The sequence below is a fragment of the Pollachius pollachius genome, assembly GCF_949987615.1.
Source record: "Pollachius pollachius genome assembly, chromosome: 4".
Taxonomy (NCBI): Eukaryota; Metazoa; Chordata; class Actinopteri; order Gadiformes; family Gadidae; genus Pollachius; species Pollachius pollachius.
The window spans coordinates 2,722,517-2,740,674 of record NC_136937.1 but is presented as its reverse complement, the minus strand read 5'-3'; the positions used below and the strand labels follow the sequence as shown (position 1 = coordinate 2,740,674).

At 47.1% G+C, this 18,158-nt stretch overlaps 1 protein-coding gene across 1 annotated transcript; it reads left to right on the top strand.

The window, feature by feature from the left end:
- The first annotated feature begins 11,205 nt into the window (after nucleotides 1-11,205).
- On the top strand, nucleotides 11,206-17,909 carry LOC307075118 (uncharacterized protein). The gene is made up of 8 exons (XM_079735623.1): nucleotides 11,206-11,475; nucleotides 12,036-12,169; nucleotides 13,064-13,155; nucleotides 13,903-14,146; nucleotides 15,162-15,256; nucleotides 15,702-15,852; nucleotides 15,955-16,046; nucleotides 16,729-17,909. Coding segments are annotated over exons 1-8 (1,056 nt in total). The 5' UTR covers nucleotides 11,206-11,474; the 3' UTR covers nucleotides 16,976-17,909.
- The last annotated feature ends 249 nt before the right edge of the window (nucleotides 17,910-18,158 follow it).

Sequence of the window (18,158 nt, the reverse complement as noted above, 5' to 3'; positions counted from 1 at the left end):
TGACACATTCATCTGGGTGATTGATGATCGGAAAATAAATGTCTTCTCTGGTCAACTGATACGGGAGCAAGCCCGTATCGATCCGACCCCTCCCCCTCTCCGACTTGTAGCATTGATTGGTCGAGTCATTTGATAAATCCTGCAAGGGTCACGCCCCTTGCAGTAGCAGTTATATTAATCACAAATTAATAATACATAACTCATTTACACAACACAAATTAGGAAAGGGATTGATAATGGAATTAGTAGTCGGCTGACCCCACAACATTTTTCTAAATCTTTGTGGCAATGTTTTCCCGGTTATTGTTTATGTGAAGGTGCAGACTACAGAAAAGCACATATGACCCTTTATTAATAGTTTATTAATCATTTATATGTCTTAGGATTGTTTAACTTAATTTTTGTGAAGAGTGTTACAGTAATATGAATTGGTGCTCAATTCATGTAAAAATTTAGATCAATTATACTATTGTAGTTTTAAAAGTAATTTACAGTATTAATAATAGCATATACTAACTAGAAATTATTCTTATGTTCATGATGTCATGTGTCATTGCATTAATGCAAAAAATTATTAATGCATAGATTAAATGTAATAAGTAATCAAATTACAATGAACTAGATTGTCAATCTAAACACACTGACTGTAAAGTATCCTTATTTAAATCAAACAAACACAATAAAGCCCTAAACCAATGAACCGATGTACATTTGCTCAGATACATTCAGCACCTCGCCATAAACTTAACTCATTTGCAGAGTCCTGCTCACGCCTTGTCTGTTCACGGACCGCCAGGGTGTAGACTTACATAGAACCAATATTTAACTTCTCCTTCGCTTTGATCGCCTCCTCCCGGATCCTCCACCAAGCAGAGCTGTACATACTCAGGAGAAAGTGATCTGAAGGTTAATGCAGGAGAGAGAGAGAGAGAGAGAGAGAGAGAGAGAGAGAGAGACAGAACCCGAGAGAGAGGGAGAAGAAAGAGAGAAAGAGACACAGAGAGGAAAGAGGGGGAGAGAGACAGAGAGAGAGAGAGAAAGAGGAGAGAGAGAGAGATACACAGAGAGAGAGGCCAGGGGGGAGAGAGAGAGATAGAGAGAGAGGGAGATGAGAGGGTGAACGATGAGCACGATTGGCCCGTGAGTCTGAGACGATATTAAGGATATGATTAGAGCGTCCCTTTGGTTTCCTGTGTGTGAGGAACAGGTAGTGATGGGCAGTCGAGGGACCCCACCAGGGGCTAACCCACCAGGGCCAGGATCAGTCTTCTGATGCCATCCTGGAGCCTGGGGGGACGCACACACACTCTGACATACACCTACAGACACACAAACACACGCACACACACACACACACTCAGACACACACCCACACCCTCACTCAGACACATACATACACACACACACCTTCACTCAGACACACACACATACACACAAACGCACACCCTCACTCAAACACATACATACACACAAACACACACACCCTCACTCAGACACACACACAAACATACATAAGCACACAAACGCACGCATACATATACACAAACACTCACACACACACACACACACACATACATATACACGTAAACACGCACACGTACACACACTCTCACACATGCGTACACAAAGATATACACACACATCCCCACAGACACTCTCACACACACACACAGACAGCTCATTTCCCAGGGTGCACCTTGCCTTTGAGCACTGACCTTGGTTGCGAGCTCCCTGACGCCGGAGAGGGAGAAGAGACGGAATCCATGTTTGAGAGATCAAACCCGACCGGGCCTCACGCGCTCTGGGCGGACGCAGGGGGGGGACGGACGCGCCGCGTCTCCCAGGGAGAGCCTCGCACAACTCTTTATTCATAACACAAGTTGAACACACTGACGCTCCCCGCGAGGCCACGCCCCCCCCCAGGCTGCCGCGGGGGGGGGCGTGGCCTCGCGGCGGCGGCGTTTACAAGGCCGGCGGAGACGGACGGACGGGCGGACGGACGGACGGACAGACATGGTGGAGGCTGTGACGGTGGAGTTTCGGTTGCTGTAGTAAGTTTGGCTCGGTGGGTAGAAGTGAAGCCCAGGTTTTTTTTTTCTTTATGTTTTTTCCTTCCTTTCTTTACTTTGCTTGACACCTGCGCGCGGAAATAAATAAATAAAGTAATTTCCTCCAGCAGCGATCGAAACAAAACAAACACAGAAAGAAAGAAGACGACCAAAAGAAAAAATAACTTTGCGCTTTTACTTATTCATCCGTGTTTACGCCGGCCACAGACTTCCTATTGGACGCACGGCCGATGGGGGGGGGGGGGGGGCGTTTGTTCTCCGGGCTTTTGGTGTGGGTGGTTACCTGGAGAGGGGTGGGGTGCGGGGAGCGCGCGTTTCAGTCAGCGCCCGCTTTTCAAACGCACCTTTACCCCGCTGTGCTCAGGCCCTACCGGCGTCCGTGCGTGTGCATGTGTGGGGGGGGGAGAGAGAGAGAGAGAGAGAGAGCGAGAGAGAGAGAGAGAGAGAGAGAGAGGGCTGCACGATATAGGAGAGCCAGGTCGAACGGAGATCTCCGCAACATTCCCAGAGCAAGAGGAGAAGAGAGGGGGGAGAGAGAGAGAGAGAGAGAGAGAGAGAGAGAGAGAGAGAGAGAGGGGGGAGAGAAGAAGAGAGAGGTTCTGTTATTTATTTTGGATGATACAGCCGAACACCATGAAGCTCCCCCCACCCCCACCTCCTCCTCCTCCTCCTCCTCCTCCACCTCCCTCGGTCCTGACCCAGGTGAATATCTCAGGTACAGAGGCCAGATAGGTTCGTGTGCAGAGGGAGGGGAAACTGAAGACACAGTCAAAGAGAGACCGGAGAGGGAAGATGGAGATGGAGAGTGACACACACACACACAGAGGGAGAGAGGGAGAGAGACAAAGAGAGATGGAGAATGCAAGAAAGAGAGAGAAACAACATGAGAGTGAGCGAGTGATTTAGCGAGTGAGAGAGTGAGAGTCTGAAGACAACTAGTCAAAGAGAGAGAGAGCAGAACAGGGATTATTAAGTTGCGCTGTTGTTCAACCAAACAACTGTCTGAATACTTTTACGTTTTCAGTGCTGGCCGTGCCTCACACCCAACCATTCATTACTCACCGCACACACCCTTAGGGGTGTGTGAAACACACTGCACAGCGGTGACTAAACGCTGATGCAGAACTGCTGAATATCATGCAAATGTGCAAAAACATAAATAAAACAAAAGATGTGTTAATCATTTAAAAACAGCCGAGACGCGCACGTTCCCAAACCTGTCGGCGGAACCACAGCTAAAACTCAATCGGCTCGAAAGACAATCGTCTAACGGGAGATAAAGAGCCCGATGCTTAGGTCACGGTGAAAACACCAGAACCAGCCGCGGCCGGATGTGGTCGGGATGTGCGGTGGGAGACAGCGTGGAGACGGGAGATCAATCTGAAACCACGCCCCGGCGATAGATAAATCCTCAGGATTCTCCCGCCCTGTGGAAGGTACCCGCGGCCGGAATAATTGTTTGCAGTGGGAGCCCCTCTACGGGCCCCTCTGAGCTCTGCCTCGTGTTCCGGGGCCCTTTGAAGTGAGCTCTGACATTGGGGGGCGGGGGGGGGAACTCAAGGGCGGGCCGGCTCCACTGGGCCCCTCCGACGAGGAGTTCTGTGGCGCCGCGCAACGCTCAGAAATTATTGTTGAAGCGGTGGCAGTTAGGCGGCTGCCTTTCAAGACCCCCCCCTTCCAAGTTTAGTTTGTGAGAACAAATGAGAGAGGGTGTGTGTGTGTGTGTGTGTGTGTGTGTGTGTGTGTGTGTGTAGGTGAGGAGAATAAAAGACGGGAGGGTTTCAACTCTTGCAAACGGAGGGGGAGAAAGGGGGAGACGGGTGAGAGACGTTGCGTTGACCTTGGTTCTCCGGTCGCTCCTCGTCTTCCTTCTCCTGTCGAGGCTTCTCGTCTTGAAGACGGTCCCGTTGTTTCCCAAAGACTCGGAATCGTACACTTTATCCTTTGTAGCTAAAAAGGGGAGTGCGTGAGGAGAGAACAGTCTTCGCTTCAAACATAAGTTGCGAATTCTCTCGGGCGTCCCGCTCCAAACCGACCCCCTGAAACTAAACGTGGGATGGAGTGCAGTCAAAGAAACTAAAATCGTAAATACTGCGACTTTATATCCCAAAAACAAACAGAGAATTTCGCGAGCTAGCCGTAGCTGTGGAGCGACGCTCAAGGAAGAGGACAGCACATGAGATACCGATACCAGAGAGAGAGAGAGAGAGAGAGAGAGAGAGAGAGAGAGAGAGAGAGAGAGAGAGAGAGAGAGAGAGAGAGAGAGACAGAGAGAGACAGAGAGAGAGACAGAGAGAGAGAGAGAGAGAGAGAGACAGAGAGAGAGACAGAGAGAGAGAGAGAGAGAGAGAGAGAGAAACGATTAAACAAATGCAGACGAGATCTGGGAATACAGAGAGGAGGGAGAGAAGGGGAGGGAGGGAGGGGGGAGAAGAGGGCGGGGGGGCTTTTCTCTATCAATCAAGGGCGATGACAGAATAGTCACGCGGAATCTTTGAAGTTCTACGTCGAGAGGAGCACAAGTCTGGGACCCCCAGAACAAGTAAATAAAACATCCTGCTCTACGCACGGAGTCGTCTTCGACGGCGGTTAATAGGGCATCGGCGCTGATCAAAAGAACATTAGCTTTGATTAATCAATCAATTCCCCTGGTGCCGCCCCCCCCCAATCGATCTGGCGGGCGGGGGGATTGCCTGGTGGAGGTCAGGGCTTGGGTGGAGCTCTGCAGCTACATCCTCTTGTTCCGTTTCCACGGCGCCCGTCTCACTCAAACCATCAGCTCGCATTGATTTTATTTCCCCCTTTTTCTTCTTCTTCTTCTTTTTTGAAACGTAGCTCAGCGATTTCTTTCCGGATAAAACGTGGCCGGGAGGAACCTCGGCAAACAAGGGACCAACCGAAACAAGGGACACGCTTCAAAACTGCATGTGATGCAATGCAGCATGCGTCCCTCCACCACGTGTACTCCTGAAGTGCAGCTCACTCTTCACCCCCGCCTCCTCTCCCCCTAACTCCCCCCCACCTCAGGGTAATTGGTTTTTATCTGCCCCCCAACCCCTCTCCTCCTCCTCTCCCGTCGGCAAATGCAAATGAAGAGTAATTTCAATCGACAGCCAAAGTAAACTTTCTTTTCCTGAGTTGCACGGTGGTTTCCCTGTAGGGGTGTGGGGGGGGAAACAATGCTCTAATTCTGTCATTGTCAGAAGTTTGACGTAAGCGATTGTTCAACGGCCTTTGTTGCCGCGGATACTGCGGTAGTACGGCGGCAGCGGCAGTCCCAATTCCTCCACGTAACATTATTTTTGTTTTAAAGAAAAGAACGCGCGCGCCAGACATGTATTCCTTACAGGAATGTTTGCCGCTGCTTATGCTAAATATTATAACATCCAGGCGGTGATGTCTTTTGTTTTCCCCGCTTTTATGTGAAGCCGAGTCGCTGGAGGCCGCTACCTTCTCACGACGACGACGGCTCGGAAATTATTTAAGTAGCCCCTTTTTGAAAAACTAAGACAAGTCGAGAGGGTTTCGCATCGGAGATCAAAGTGTGCACGCTAGTCTCCACGGCAACGCGGTGTTGTGTGGCCGACTTCGTCTGCGTCTCTTGCCTCTCGTGATCGGGTGTGCCAACTTTGTTGAAAACTAAAAACTGGCGAAATGCCTGCATATGCATTGCATATGTATGCTAGGATTAAGTGTTGAATTGCAAGTTAAATTACATTAAAAGGTGTTGAAACATCCTGAACCTGGGGCTGATCAGAGGGCGGTTTCACGGTGGTCATTGTGACGGGACGCCGATACAGGTGAACCATGGTCGGGCTCTGACCTTTAAGGCTAGCGTTGACCTTTAAGCTGAGCTTGACTCTGCTCCCGAGGCCACGCATCGCATCCCTCGCCATCTCGGTTCGGCCTGGTCCGTCTGCCTGGCAGACCGTCTGTCTGGCAGTCTATCGGGCGGTTCCGGCCGTCGTGTCGTGAAGCTGGAGGGAGAGATGAAAGAGAAAAAGAGAACGTTTCTCACTTTCAGATTTCAGTTTCTATTCTGGGTTCTCCGTTTCCTAACGCATAAATCTGGGGAGGGAGAGATCTCAGCGTGCAGGACAACTTTAATGCCATCAGCACTCCTGACTGACAAGCATCATTACGGGTTAAAATTATCTCGCTAATTATCCCCCCCCACCCACCCGAAAAGGAGATTTATACCCTGCTTTTGTGAAACCAAAGAGCGAACAGGGAGAGAGTGCGATAAAGAGAGAGAGCGACAGAGCGAGAGCGAAAGAGAGAGAAAGAGAGAGCAAGAGAGTGTGATCAAGAGAGAGAAAGAGAGAGAACGCGAGTGCGCGAGCTAAGAGAGAGCAAAAGAGAGAGAGAGAGAGAATGAGCCAGAGAGAGGGAGGAAGAGAGAACGCAAGAGAGAGAGGGTGAGAGCGAGAGAGAGAGCGCAAGAGATTGGTGGGAGAGCAAGAGAGAGAGAGAGAGTGTGTGAAGCCGTGGGTACACGCCACTCTGTAGCGCGGGGGGGGGGGAGGTCTCTTGATTAAAATAGAGCCCCTAATGAGGCTCCCCCCCCCCCCCCCCCCCCCCCCCCCGTGCACTGGCTCTCTGAGAGTCCAGGGGCAAAATCTACTTCTCTGTCCACCGGCCAAATGGCTGGGGAATGTTGAAATTTGACCCTAAACAGATTACGCATTCGATTACTCATTAGATGACCATTTGTTTGTTGTTGGGGCAGGTGAGGGAAGAAAATCGACCAGCCACTTGCATATGGAACCAGCGTTTGACTGGTGGCTGGGGCTAGTTCTGTTCCCTGCCTGGCGTGTGGAGCTCTGTTATGCAGAGCCTGGTTAAAAAGGCAAAAACGCCACCTGCGACTGTTTTCCTGTTTCCCTGGACCTTCCTGGTGTCTCACCTTCTGGCCTGTTCAGCGGCCTTCACTCAACCATGCAGCTCAAACTGAACTTGCATTTCTTTTTGCATTTTTATGCTATATTATAGAGTGAGATAGAGAGGAAGGTATGGGCGATAGAGGGGAGCCCTTCTGTGAGATTGAGGTCCAGGTCCGGGTGAGGTTGTGGGTTCTCCTAAACCGTGAAGGTGAGGAGGACTCGATGCCGCGGACATCGGCCGATTCGCGAAAATGTTATGATTCTAAAATCCCTAAATGGCCCCACACCGCCCAGACTCAAACCAACGGCCAGCTGCTTTTATCAGACCACGCCGTTGCCTCTCGTCTGAGCCGTTCGGCAGAAAAGTTGCATTGAAACACACCGCAAAGAATACTGCCAACTACACAGTAGCCTGTACGTTCTGCGCTTTGAATGTTAAATCGGACTAGACACCTTCCACGCGGTTCCAAAAGCTTCCAACACAGCTGAACCCACGGAACAGATTTGTTTCCGATCTTGACGGAGTCTCCCCAAATGTTTCAGATGGCCAACGGTTTGGCCAGTGTGCTCCAAGCTTAAAACATCGAATCGACTCCAATCGGCTTCGATATTGAGCATTGTGGCCGCTGATGATGAGCTAATACTACACAGAAGAGCAGAATCCATCCATAAGCAGGATGTAACACACACTTTGATCCGATTACAAAAGGACACACGAGATCCAACATTATCCACCTTCCAATCATGGCGCTGACGTTATGTATGACTGCCACCAATTGGGTCAGGTCTCCGCCGTGATGGACCAATTATACGGATGCTTGCTCCTTGTCAGTTAAAAAGCAGCTCTGTCTCCCCCCCCCCCCCCCCCCCAAGCCTGGAGAGGAGCCAGTAATGATATGCTAGACGTCCTTATTATTCTCTAAGATGGGTTTGGCTGTGCAGATAAAAGGCCCAAAGTGAGAAAGAGTAAAGGGAGCGATTGATGACACATTCCTAATCACTCAGAGCTCAGCGAAGGCAGAAGGCGTTTAGCCTCTCTAACCACGTCCTCAGCCTTCTTCTAAAGGTTGAATGCTATGCATTCTGCCCCGGCTCTCATCAATGCACATATTTTACACCGTGTAGAGCAGCCAGGCTAGAAAGGAATGGAATAACACCAGCGTGTTACAATGGAGCTCGTCCAATCGTTTAGCTTCTTGTTCCCATCCTACAGGAAACCTAATGATGAGCGCCATCTCACTAATGTGTCCCTCGTGACAAACAATAGATTGCTTTTTCTTTTTTTAAGACTAGATATTGTGTTGTTAAAAACATGTTTGAACTGTTTTTCATGTTGGCTTGTAAACCAGGCCGTAAATAACTTTACAGCCCCAATCAAAATTGTTTCATTTTTGATTCTTCGGTTTCTTCGGCTACCTTAAAACACGGATGACCTTGACACACGATCCGACGACCTTGCTTTAATTTAAAACACAAAAAAACATCTGATGTGCTAAACCTGGTCAAACGACGCGGCGAGAGTGTGTCTTTTCAGCTCTCTTCAGAACTTCGCTGAAAAAGAAAAACGCTCTTTCGCAGTCGTTAAAAAACAAAACAAAACGTAGCTTTGGTCGCCTCACGTCGTGTTCGCGGCGGCGGCGGTGTTAGCGCGCCGGCTTGCTAACGAGGTGGCTGTGATGTGTTCAGGTGGCGCGCTGATGTGTTGTCAGGGGCTGGTGGCCAGACAAAGCCCAGAGCTCTGGGCCTAATGAGCAGATGTGTGGCCCTCATTAAGGGTGCAAAGCAAGCGCTGATCCTTAATGAGCTTCTTCATTAAGGGCCATTTGGAGGGGGAGAGGTCTGGGGCGGTGTAGTGCAGGGGACCCGAGGGCCGCCCGGGAACACGACGAGGAGAAGGGCAGGGCTCCATCGATGGGAGGAGGTAGGGAGGGCAGGAGGAGGTGGGGAAGAGGAGAGAGAAGGGGGAAGGGGAGGAGGTGCACTAAGTGCATTGGCGCGTTAGTGAAACGCTAATCTAAATAAACAATAAAGCATACTGCAATATATGGATTCACTTATTGCGATGTATCGTATTTATTTAAATCATTTATCCTGAATAGGATAAAATAAACACTTTGGTCTATAAGACATAATATATATTCTATGGCCGAGTTTGGCGGGTAGTTACAGTATCTTGCTCAAGGACACTTCAAGTAGCCCGGAGAAGCATCAAACTCCGTCTATAAGCAACCCGCTCAGTGGCTGCCTAGCTACCGCCGTACCCGACAACATCTAGCGGAACGGGGATAACAAGCCATTTAAATGGGGGGGGGAGCCGTGATGCAATTAGACGGAGAAAACCGTCACGTTGTGAGTGAGTGAGTGGGCGAGAAAGCAGTGCCGTGAGCGATCGAGTGAGTGACACAGTTAACTAAATGAGCCATTGTTTCGCAGCCGTAATAAGCAATGCCCTGCAGCCGCGACTGTGTGTTCGACATTGATGTCAAACTACTGGTGAATCCAACCAGTGCATTGCGGGGAAGACACACCGCACGCACTCAGTCATTCCTCCAATTCAGCCTCCGCAAAAAGATGGCTACCACCATGACGTCGATAGAGTCTTATCTCCACAGACGCCCGGAGACACAGCCGGGCTGATATCCCTTTGCCTTCCCTGCCCCGGGGCCAAAGCCGTGTGTCCGGCATCCACTGAACCCCAATTTGACGAGGTAATCACAAAACATCTCTTGTTTCATACCGCCGGGGTCGAAGGGAAATCATTCTCACTTATCAGGGCTGTCAATTGGGGTCACCTTCCGAAGCCCAGCTCTATAAATATATGTCTATAGAACGCGTAAAAAAAAATGAATAGCATTGCAGCGCTGTGTTCCTGTGTAATCCCATGTGCGGGGCATTCCGACGGCATTGATTGGTCGACTGCGGGGCATGTGACAGTGCTGAAAGTAATGTGGACACCGCGGTTGATCAATAAAAAAAATGTATGTGCCCAGAACCTCGGAGGCATTCTGTAATGAAATCGATAGCGTGCTTCGCTCCCGGTGTTCAGATCATTTGCCGAGCTGTTATTTAGACATCGCCGTCCCCCAACACCCAACCCCCACCCCCTTACGACCCCCCCGGCATAACCTGGCCACCATAAGAAATCAATGGCAGCATATCACCGCCGCCGGAGTCCCTATTACCAGCAGGAGGCTTGTGAGGAATTCGTGAGACTGTTTGCCATTACTTCTCCTGGCTGGGAAAATCTCGCTGCATTATTGTTATTTTTTTCCTCTTCTGTGGAATTTCCCAGGTTTCCATCTGAGACAGTAGTTTCCGTTTTATTTATGTTTTAGACACATTTATTTTGGGGTTGGCATTAGGATGTAGAGCATGGATGCAGGCTGGGAGATTCGGCCCCTGGCTGGAGTGGGGAGCAGGGTGTATGTTTAGTAATGTGGGGTCGGTGTAGGCCTTTATTTGTGGAGTCGTTATTGCTACAGCTGGGGCACATCTGTGTAAATGTGTTACGCTTAATGCTAATGAAGTGTTGAACCTTACTCAAATGCACTATATTATACAAATGATGTATCGTGGTCCCAAACAAAATTGGTACACCTGCTTTTTTGTTTAATAAAAGATAAGTGTGGCATTGGCTTCTGTGTCAAAACATTCACATTGACATTTAGCGGACGCTTTTATCCAAAGGCGACTTAAAATAAGTATATTTGTCCGAAGAAACATCAAAGTAAAAGTTGATTTGACAAATCCCGAATCTCCATTTGTTGTATGTCGTTTCTAAGTAGGCTATTATAGGCGTATGGATTATTCAACCACTATATAACGCTAAATGTTCACTCAAGTAGGGGCAGCGACCAACCGTCGCAGGACGCACAGGAGCAGGCCTGAGAAACGATTGGTATTTTGCTCTCAGCACGTCGTATGTCATTAGCGTCACGGCTGTAGGAGTATCAACATGTCAAGAAGTACATGAGTACATTACATGCCTTGGGCGATAACACTATTATTATTACATTTTATTAATGAGTTGTTTTTTCTATAGTCTTTGAACTCACTTTAACACGCCGGACTCCAATGCCATGGTTTATAACATTAGTGGTTTCATGACTTCGGGTCACTAGTTGACCTATTGTAACACAAATGCAATTACAGACAAAAAAACATTGTTTAGGCAAAAGTTGTCTGTGCCAAAAGGTGAACATGGGCAAACGCAGTGATGACGGAATGCAGACAGACAGGTTTACGCACGAAAACCAGAAGTCATGCGGTGCTTCAACGACTTCGATCGCTCAACTAGACTGAATTAATTCCCGGTTTTAAAGCACCGTTTTGCCACAAGGTAAAACAACAACACCGCATTAAACGCGTTTGTTTCGGGCCCGCCTTCACTGTGTCACAGTTCGCCTTATCTGTTGTGCAACAGCCTGTTGCCTGCTGTGTCCTGGCTCCAAAACACGACAGTAGGCTGTAACTTTGATCAGGACAGAATCAACCTCCCGTTCAGGACACTTCAGACTTCAGAAGTAAGTAGGCGCGGAAATATTATAATATTTTGTATGTGCATTTAGCGGTAAAGTCTGATAAAGCAAGCCTCCGCTGTATACTTTTTGAACTGCGTCTACCAGTGTGCGACTATTCTTCGGACAAGCGCGAGAAGCGACGATAGACGTGTGGCCTCTTTATCTTATTATTGACCGTGCAAAGTAAGCCAGGAATGTAGGATTCTGCAATGCATTTTCTGTAACTAAAGCACAGATTAGCCAGTTTGTTTTTATCCCCTTTTGCAGAATGCAATGCCCAGAGTTCATACAAAGGCAATAGTTAACACCCTTACCTGTAGATACTTCTGGTATGTCGTCTAAAATGTTTGACCTCTCTCTCTCTCACTCACAATAAGTATAACGTATGAATCTTTACAAATCTAATTTGATATATTGCATTATGAATGACCAAATATGAGCTGTCAGTAAGGTGTCCATCTTTGTGGTTCAGGTAGAAACCCTAACAGAACACACAGTTATGATAATGTAATGTTTTGATAGATTGCATTATGAATGCCACGTGTCTTATCTCTGTGGTTCAGTGGGAACCCGCGGCGCGACGACGTCGTTCCTCGAGGATGAGGTGTTCCTGGCCTTCTCCACCTACGCCACCATCGTGGTGCTGAAGACCATGCTTATGGCGCCCCTCACCGCGTACTACCGCTTCACCCGCGGGGTAGGCTAGGTCGTCTACGGCTCCTGCTTATTATTATTATTATTATTATTATTATTATTATTATTATTATTATTATTATTATTAGCTCTAGTATCACATGATTAGCTCTCACGATACTAAAGCTAACGTTAGCGCCACGTATTTGGAGCGCTAACACCAGTTCCGACCAGTTTCTGCTGCTGCACATGGGAGTGGTCAAGACAGCCACATATTAAGCTGTATTGGGTCTGAGATAGGTTTCTATAGGCGCTACTTTTTTTTAAACAATTCTGCCCAGGAACATACAGACTGAAAGTTTACCTGGGTGGATCAGAACCTGTGGGCGTGGCTTATTTAGCTTTCCTCCCATACCGATATCGACTGAATGTTTACCTGGATTCGGGAGGTGGTTCATGAAGCACCTCCCGAATCCAGGTGGACAGTTAATATTGGATTGGGCAGAGTGCTCGTCTGATCACCTTGTAGCTCTGAGTGAACCACGTGTTTAACCTTTGCCACTCTCAGAGTCATACCTGGCCCCGAAATGAGGATAGCAGAGGATTTAAATTACGCATTGTCACTCATATCAGGTGAACGTTAACTCTAAAAGACGACGAGACTACATATAAAGTACATATTGGGGAATGGATTTGTATGTTAAGGGCTGCTCGATTATGGGAAAAATCATAATCTTGATTATTTTGGTAAATTTTGAAATGACGATTATTCAAACAATTATTTTTGAGGTGAAAACATGATGCATTTAAATACAGTACAAATATGTATCCGGCTGTTCATTCTATAAAACTTTCAATGAATAAAATGAATATACTTATTAAAAAAAAAATCGTGATCAAAATTGGATGAATTGCACAGTCCTAATACATTTACACTTACACCTGTCTCGATGTTCAGGCCTTCTCCAACGAGGAAGACGTACGGGGCAAGAGCGAGGAGCAGAAGAAGAGGCTGCTGCGGAACCATCCTGACGTGGAACGCGTTCGCAGGTACCCAGCCTTCACAGTGCAGAACCAAAGCGTTGGAACCGAGAGCCTCGGTCCAAGAGCTTGGGACCTTTTCAATCCAGAATTCTCGAAATCCTGTTCACTGGCCTCACATGCACTTAGCATTGTGTAGCGTCTTATCCTAGCTGTCTTTAGCATTGTGTAGCATCTAATCCAAGCTATCATTAGCATGTATAGCATCTTATCCTAGCTTTCTTTAGCATCTGTAGCGTCTTATCCTAGATATCTTTAGCATTGTGTAGCATCTTATCCAAGCTATCTTTAGCATGTGTAGCATCTTAACCTATGTATCTTTGTTGTATACGGGGAATGGGTTGACCTAGTGATTGTTAGTGCTTGGCACTTGGTTCTATGAACATCCTTACTGTACCGACAGCGAATTATTGTTGTTTCTCTTTCTTCTGACAAATGTACTTATTGTAAGTTCCTTTGGATAAAAGCGTCTGCTAAATGCCCTAAATGTGAACGTAAATGTGCCACTTTATTTGGGAGTTCAAAGCAGACAATTGCATCTCAAGCAGTAAGAACATCTACTGATGCACTTCATTAATAAACAGGCTTGGGAATTAAGTCGCATTGCTCAAAGATGCTTACAGGTAGGCTAGGGCTTCGAACCCACAACCTTGCGTTTGGGCGTCAAACACCCTTTAACCACTACCAGACTTTCCTCTTCCCTGTGGCACCCTGTCCTCTTCCCTCCCCGTCATGGACTCTGTTGGTTCTGTCCAGGTGCCACCAGAACGACCTGGAGAATGTAGTTCCCTTCGTGCTCGTCGGGCTCCTCTACTCGCTGACGGGCCCCGACGCGGCCACGGCCCTCATCTACTTCAGGGTGTTCGCCGCCTCGCGCCTTTGCCACACCGTGGCCTACGTCCTGCCCCTGCCCCAGCCCAGCCGGGCGCTGTCCTGGCTGACCGGGCTGGTGGTCACCTTCTGTATGGCCTACAGCGTGCTCACTAACAAAAGGCTCCTGTAACGGTGGGGTTATGACAGAGGGGGACGGTGGGGCAGGTAGCAGAAACGGCCCGTAGGGTAGGGGCCTTTAGACACTAAAGACTGTGTTGACGCAATAAAAATGTCAAAATACATCAAGTGCTAGTGATCAGTGACGTTGTTCCTTGAAAGTGATGATTTTATAGGTCTACACGATAGTGTTTAATCTATAACTTTGGGTAAGATTGTTATATAAATGAACGCATGTGAATGGTTTATAAACGCACAATGTCACACTGAGTGAGAACATGGCATTAATTAAAACGGATCAAACTAAGGTTTTGTCAATAAAAATACCCTGAATCTTTGAATAGAATACCTGTCTTTCTGCTTCGGTCTCTGCCTGCGCCCCTTCAGGTGAAAAAAAAAAGACAATTAAAGCCAAGACTACAAGAAATGTCAGAATCAAAGCCTACTTCAGCCCTCTAAATGAGATCATGAGAAGCTATTTGCTTACCTCTTCCTTTGGTATTGTAGGGACATTTTAAATAAATAGCTAAACTACATCAACAGTTGGCACATTTGGGTTGGCCTCTTTTGACACTGAAAAACGAGGTAGGAGAGGGTTGGCTTATAAATCAAATAAATCAAGTGCTTGAACCAAAAACAAGTGCTTTTATAAGTTATACTTTATGGCTGAACGTCTTGTCTTATACACTATGAAACAAGCAAATTTTTCAAGTTTTGCAGTAATTCAAGTTAAGGGACCATTCGCTTTGAGACCATCACGTAATTATATTTTTGAATGTATACATTATTAAATATAAAACAGTAATGTACAAAGCTTACATTAATAATCAATGAATTGTAGCCTCTGCAAGTATCCACCTTTGGTTTTCTCTACTGTTGATCAAAGTTAAAAGTTAACGATTCATATAATCAGTATACTGTTAATCAGTATAGAGGCGATTGCAAAATGCGATTCAATAAATAAAAGCTTTGTTGAGATTATAGCGACATCTCTCTTTGCCAGGGAACGCCCACCAGCGAGTTGAACCCTGGACGGACACGCCCCCTTTTATGTCCAGTGTTTTTTTTTTTTTTTGATAGGTGCAGTGACAACGCAAAACGTATCGGATTCGGAGATAAGGTAAGAAAGCCGCACTTGTTCACTGTGATGAATAGTGCACAACATATATTTTGACTTGGTTACATGTATTTTTAGAATGCAGTTTAGTCGTAGCGCCGGTTTGCTTCCCCTGTTTCCTGATCGTGTTGCGACACACACGGAAGTCAGTTTCTGTTGAACTCTGACTGGTGCTGCGAACACTTCGAAAAGTATGCAAGGGAATACTAATTTTCTCAAAACAACTGATAAATATGCCTTCTACAAGATCCTTGATGAAGCAATCAGGATTTAGCCTTTTAATATCGCTATTGTCGGCTACCGATGGTCTATGTCATTCCTCTGTTGTTGTTGTTGTTGCACGGTTCGACTTATCTTAGCGTTAAGATACAAATGCATGACTTTTTCATTTGAGTGCATGGTAAAGATCACTATGCAAACATGATTCGTCTGATATACTGTACTTTAGAGCGACGTCCCGAGAGGCAAGCGCCATGGTCGAGCTGACCCATGTCGTGGAAAGCGAGGTGATCACAGCCTACGCCACCTACGTGGTGATCGTCGTCCTGAAGATGATGCTCATGGCACCGCTGACGTCATACTACCGGATTAAGAAGAAGGTACCCGGCTGCCACCACTCAAGTGGCGCACTGACTGACTCATGGTGATTTGTAGTCTGGCACACGTCATAAACACAACCTGATGTGTTTTGTGTTGCACAGGTGTTTGCAAACTTGGAAGACACCAAGTTAGTCCATCCGGTGGAGGAGCCAAATTTTGTGCGCTTGGATCCTGACGTCGAGCGCGTACGGAGGTACAGAGAGCTCTGCTGTTCATGTTCATGGGTCACACTCAGACTGGGATGAAACCAGTCCCGATGATGGGAAATAGGCCAACCCTTACCCAGGTTCAACACCTCATCCGTGTATAAAAAAGCCATCATCTTCTCTTATGTTAACCCTTACATGCACCAGTTGCACTTATATGTACATTTAGACATTTAGCAGACAAACTGTATTGAAGACATCTTAAAAGTGAGACTGAAAATAAACAAACAAAAATAGGCTACAATCAAAAATGAGAGAAAAAGGTTATGCTGATGCTCAGCCTAGTTTAGGCCTACAACTCAGGGAAGGGGGCAGATTATACAAGCAATAGCAATCAGACATACAAGGTTTTCATCCTCCTACTCATTGAAAATTGCTCTTAAAGAGGAGGAAGAGCAGGTAACCGGAGGGTTGCTAGTTCGCTCCCCGGCTCCTCCTAGCTGAGTGTCGAGGTGTCCCCGAGCGAGACGCCTCCCCCTTACTGCCCCCGACGAGCCGGCTGTCGCCCTGCGCTGTCGACACCGCCGTCGGTGTGTGAACGGGTGAATGTTAGGCCGTAGTGTAAAGCGCTTTGAGTGGCCGCTGGTTAGAACTGCAGTCCATCTACCATTTAACGTTTATTCCTAATGTTTCGTACATCGCGTGTTAAACCACGTCGTGTTTCTCCAGGTGCCACCAGAACGACCTGGAGAATGTGGTTCCCTTCGTGCTCGTCGGGCTCCTCTACTCGCTGACGGGCCCCGACGCGGCCACGGCCCTCATCTACTTCAGGGTGTTTGCCGCCTCGCGCCTCTGCCACACCGTGGCCTACGTCCTGCCCCTGCCCCAGCCCAGCCGGGCGCTGTCCTGGCTGACCGGGCTGGTGGTCACCTTCTGTATGGCCTACCGCGTGCTCCTACACAACTTCCGCTTGTAGGAATAAAAACATAGGATTATAAAAGAGGCTGGTGTTACGTCTGGAAAAGGGGTTATGATTGTTTTACATTTTTTCCTGGTGTGAACACTGAATTGCCGCAGCAGATCGTAAGAAAGTGTAAGTGGTCGTCCGTGTCTTTAATTTTGTGTCGTGATTATGACGTTCTCGTTCCAAGTGTGACCCCGCCTCCTTTATGAGGGCATTAAACAAACCCATTTAAAAATCATTTAAACTTTAAACAGTGCACTTGCCAAAGTCCTGTCTGAGTCGTTTTGAATCATTTATTTTCATGTATTAAATGTGGTCCCTGTTTTGTCGAGTGGTTTAGTAAATGAATTTGTAGTTTGTTTTTTGCACCACCGTCTGAATGTGCTTAGAATGAGTAACACAATCTCACTGGCAGAACATTAAAGGCCCAAACGATGGCCTTGGGATTTGGAGTACGGTTTTTGTTATTTCTGCAGCGGCCTTTCTACTAATTTGCAATCCGTTTATATGTGACAAAAGTTTTCGCAGGCTTTGACCTTTACTTTAAATTCGCAGAGGTCGACGCGAGGCGTTCCCCGACTCTCGGGCCCTGAAGGGAATTTATTCGGCCACTAGAGGGAGCCATTTTAAAAGTCAAATGGATGCGCCGTCATTACGGCTCCTTTATGGACCAGGTGCAGCTCATAAACACGCCTCGGATCCAGCAATTAACTTGATTAGTTTTGTAGGAAAACGTTCCTGGGCATATAGCACAATGCCGCTTTTACTCCATTACCGAGTAAGCCGAGCATATGTGGTTTTACAAAACACTGCAAAGCCCATTTTGTCTTTCAGGGGGGTTATGCTAATGCAGGATAGGCTTACGCTATATATTTATCCACTGTGAACCACATTGTTTGATCTAATTGTTTTATATTTAGAAATTAAACAAAGCGAAACACGTTCAGCAACGAGTTTTCTCTGTCTTTGCATTTTATTGTTACCTAGTATTTGCATATGTTTGTATATTATAAAGCCTATTTGTAGGCCAAAACAATCGTCCTTATAAACATTTTCATGTTTTGGTTAAATATATGTACCTAAGAGTTTCAATGTGGATCTGTAAATACTACTGAAAGATTGCATTAAGCACAACGTCAAATTCAATTCAACACGTTTTTAGTTGTTACCTAATTCCTGCATTGCAGTGGGGAAT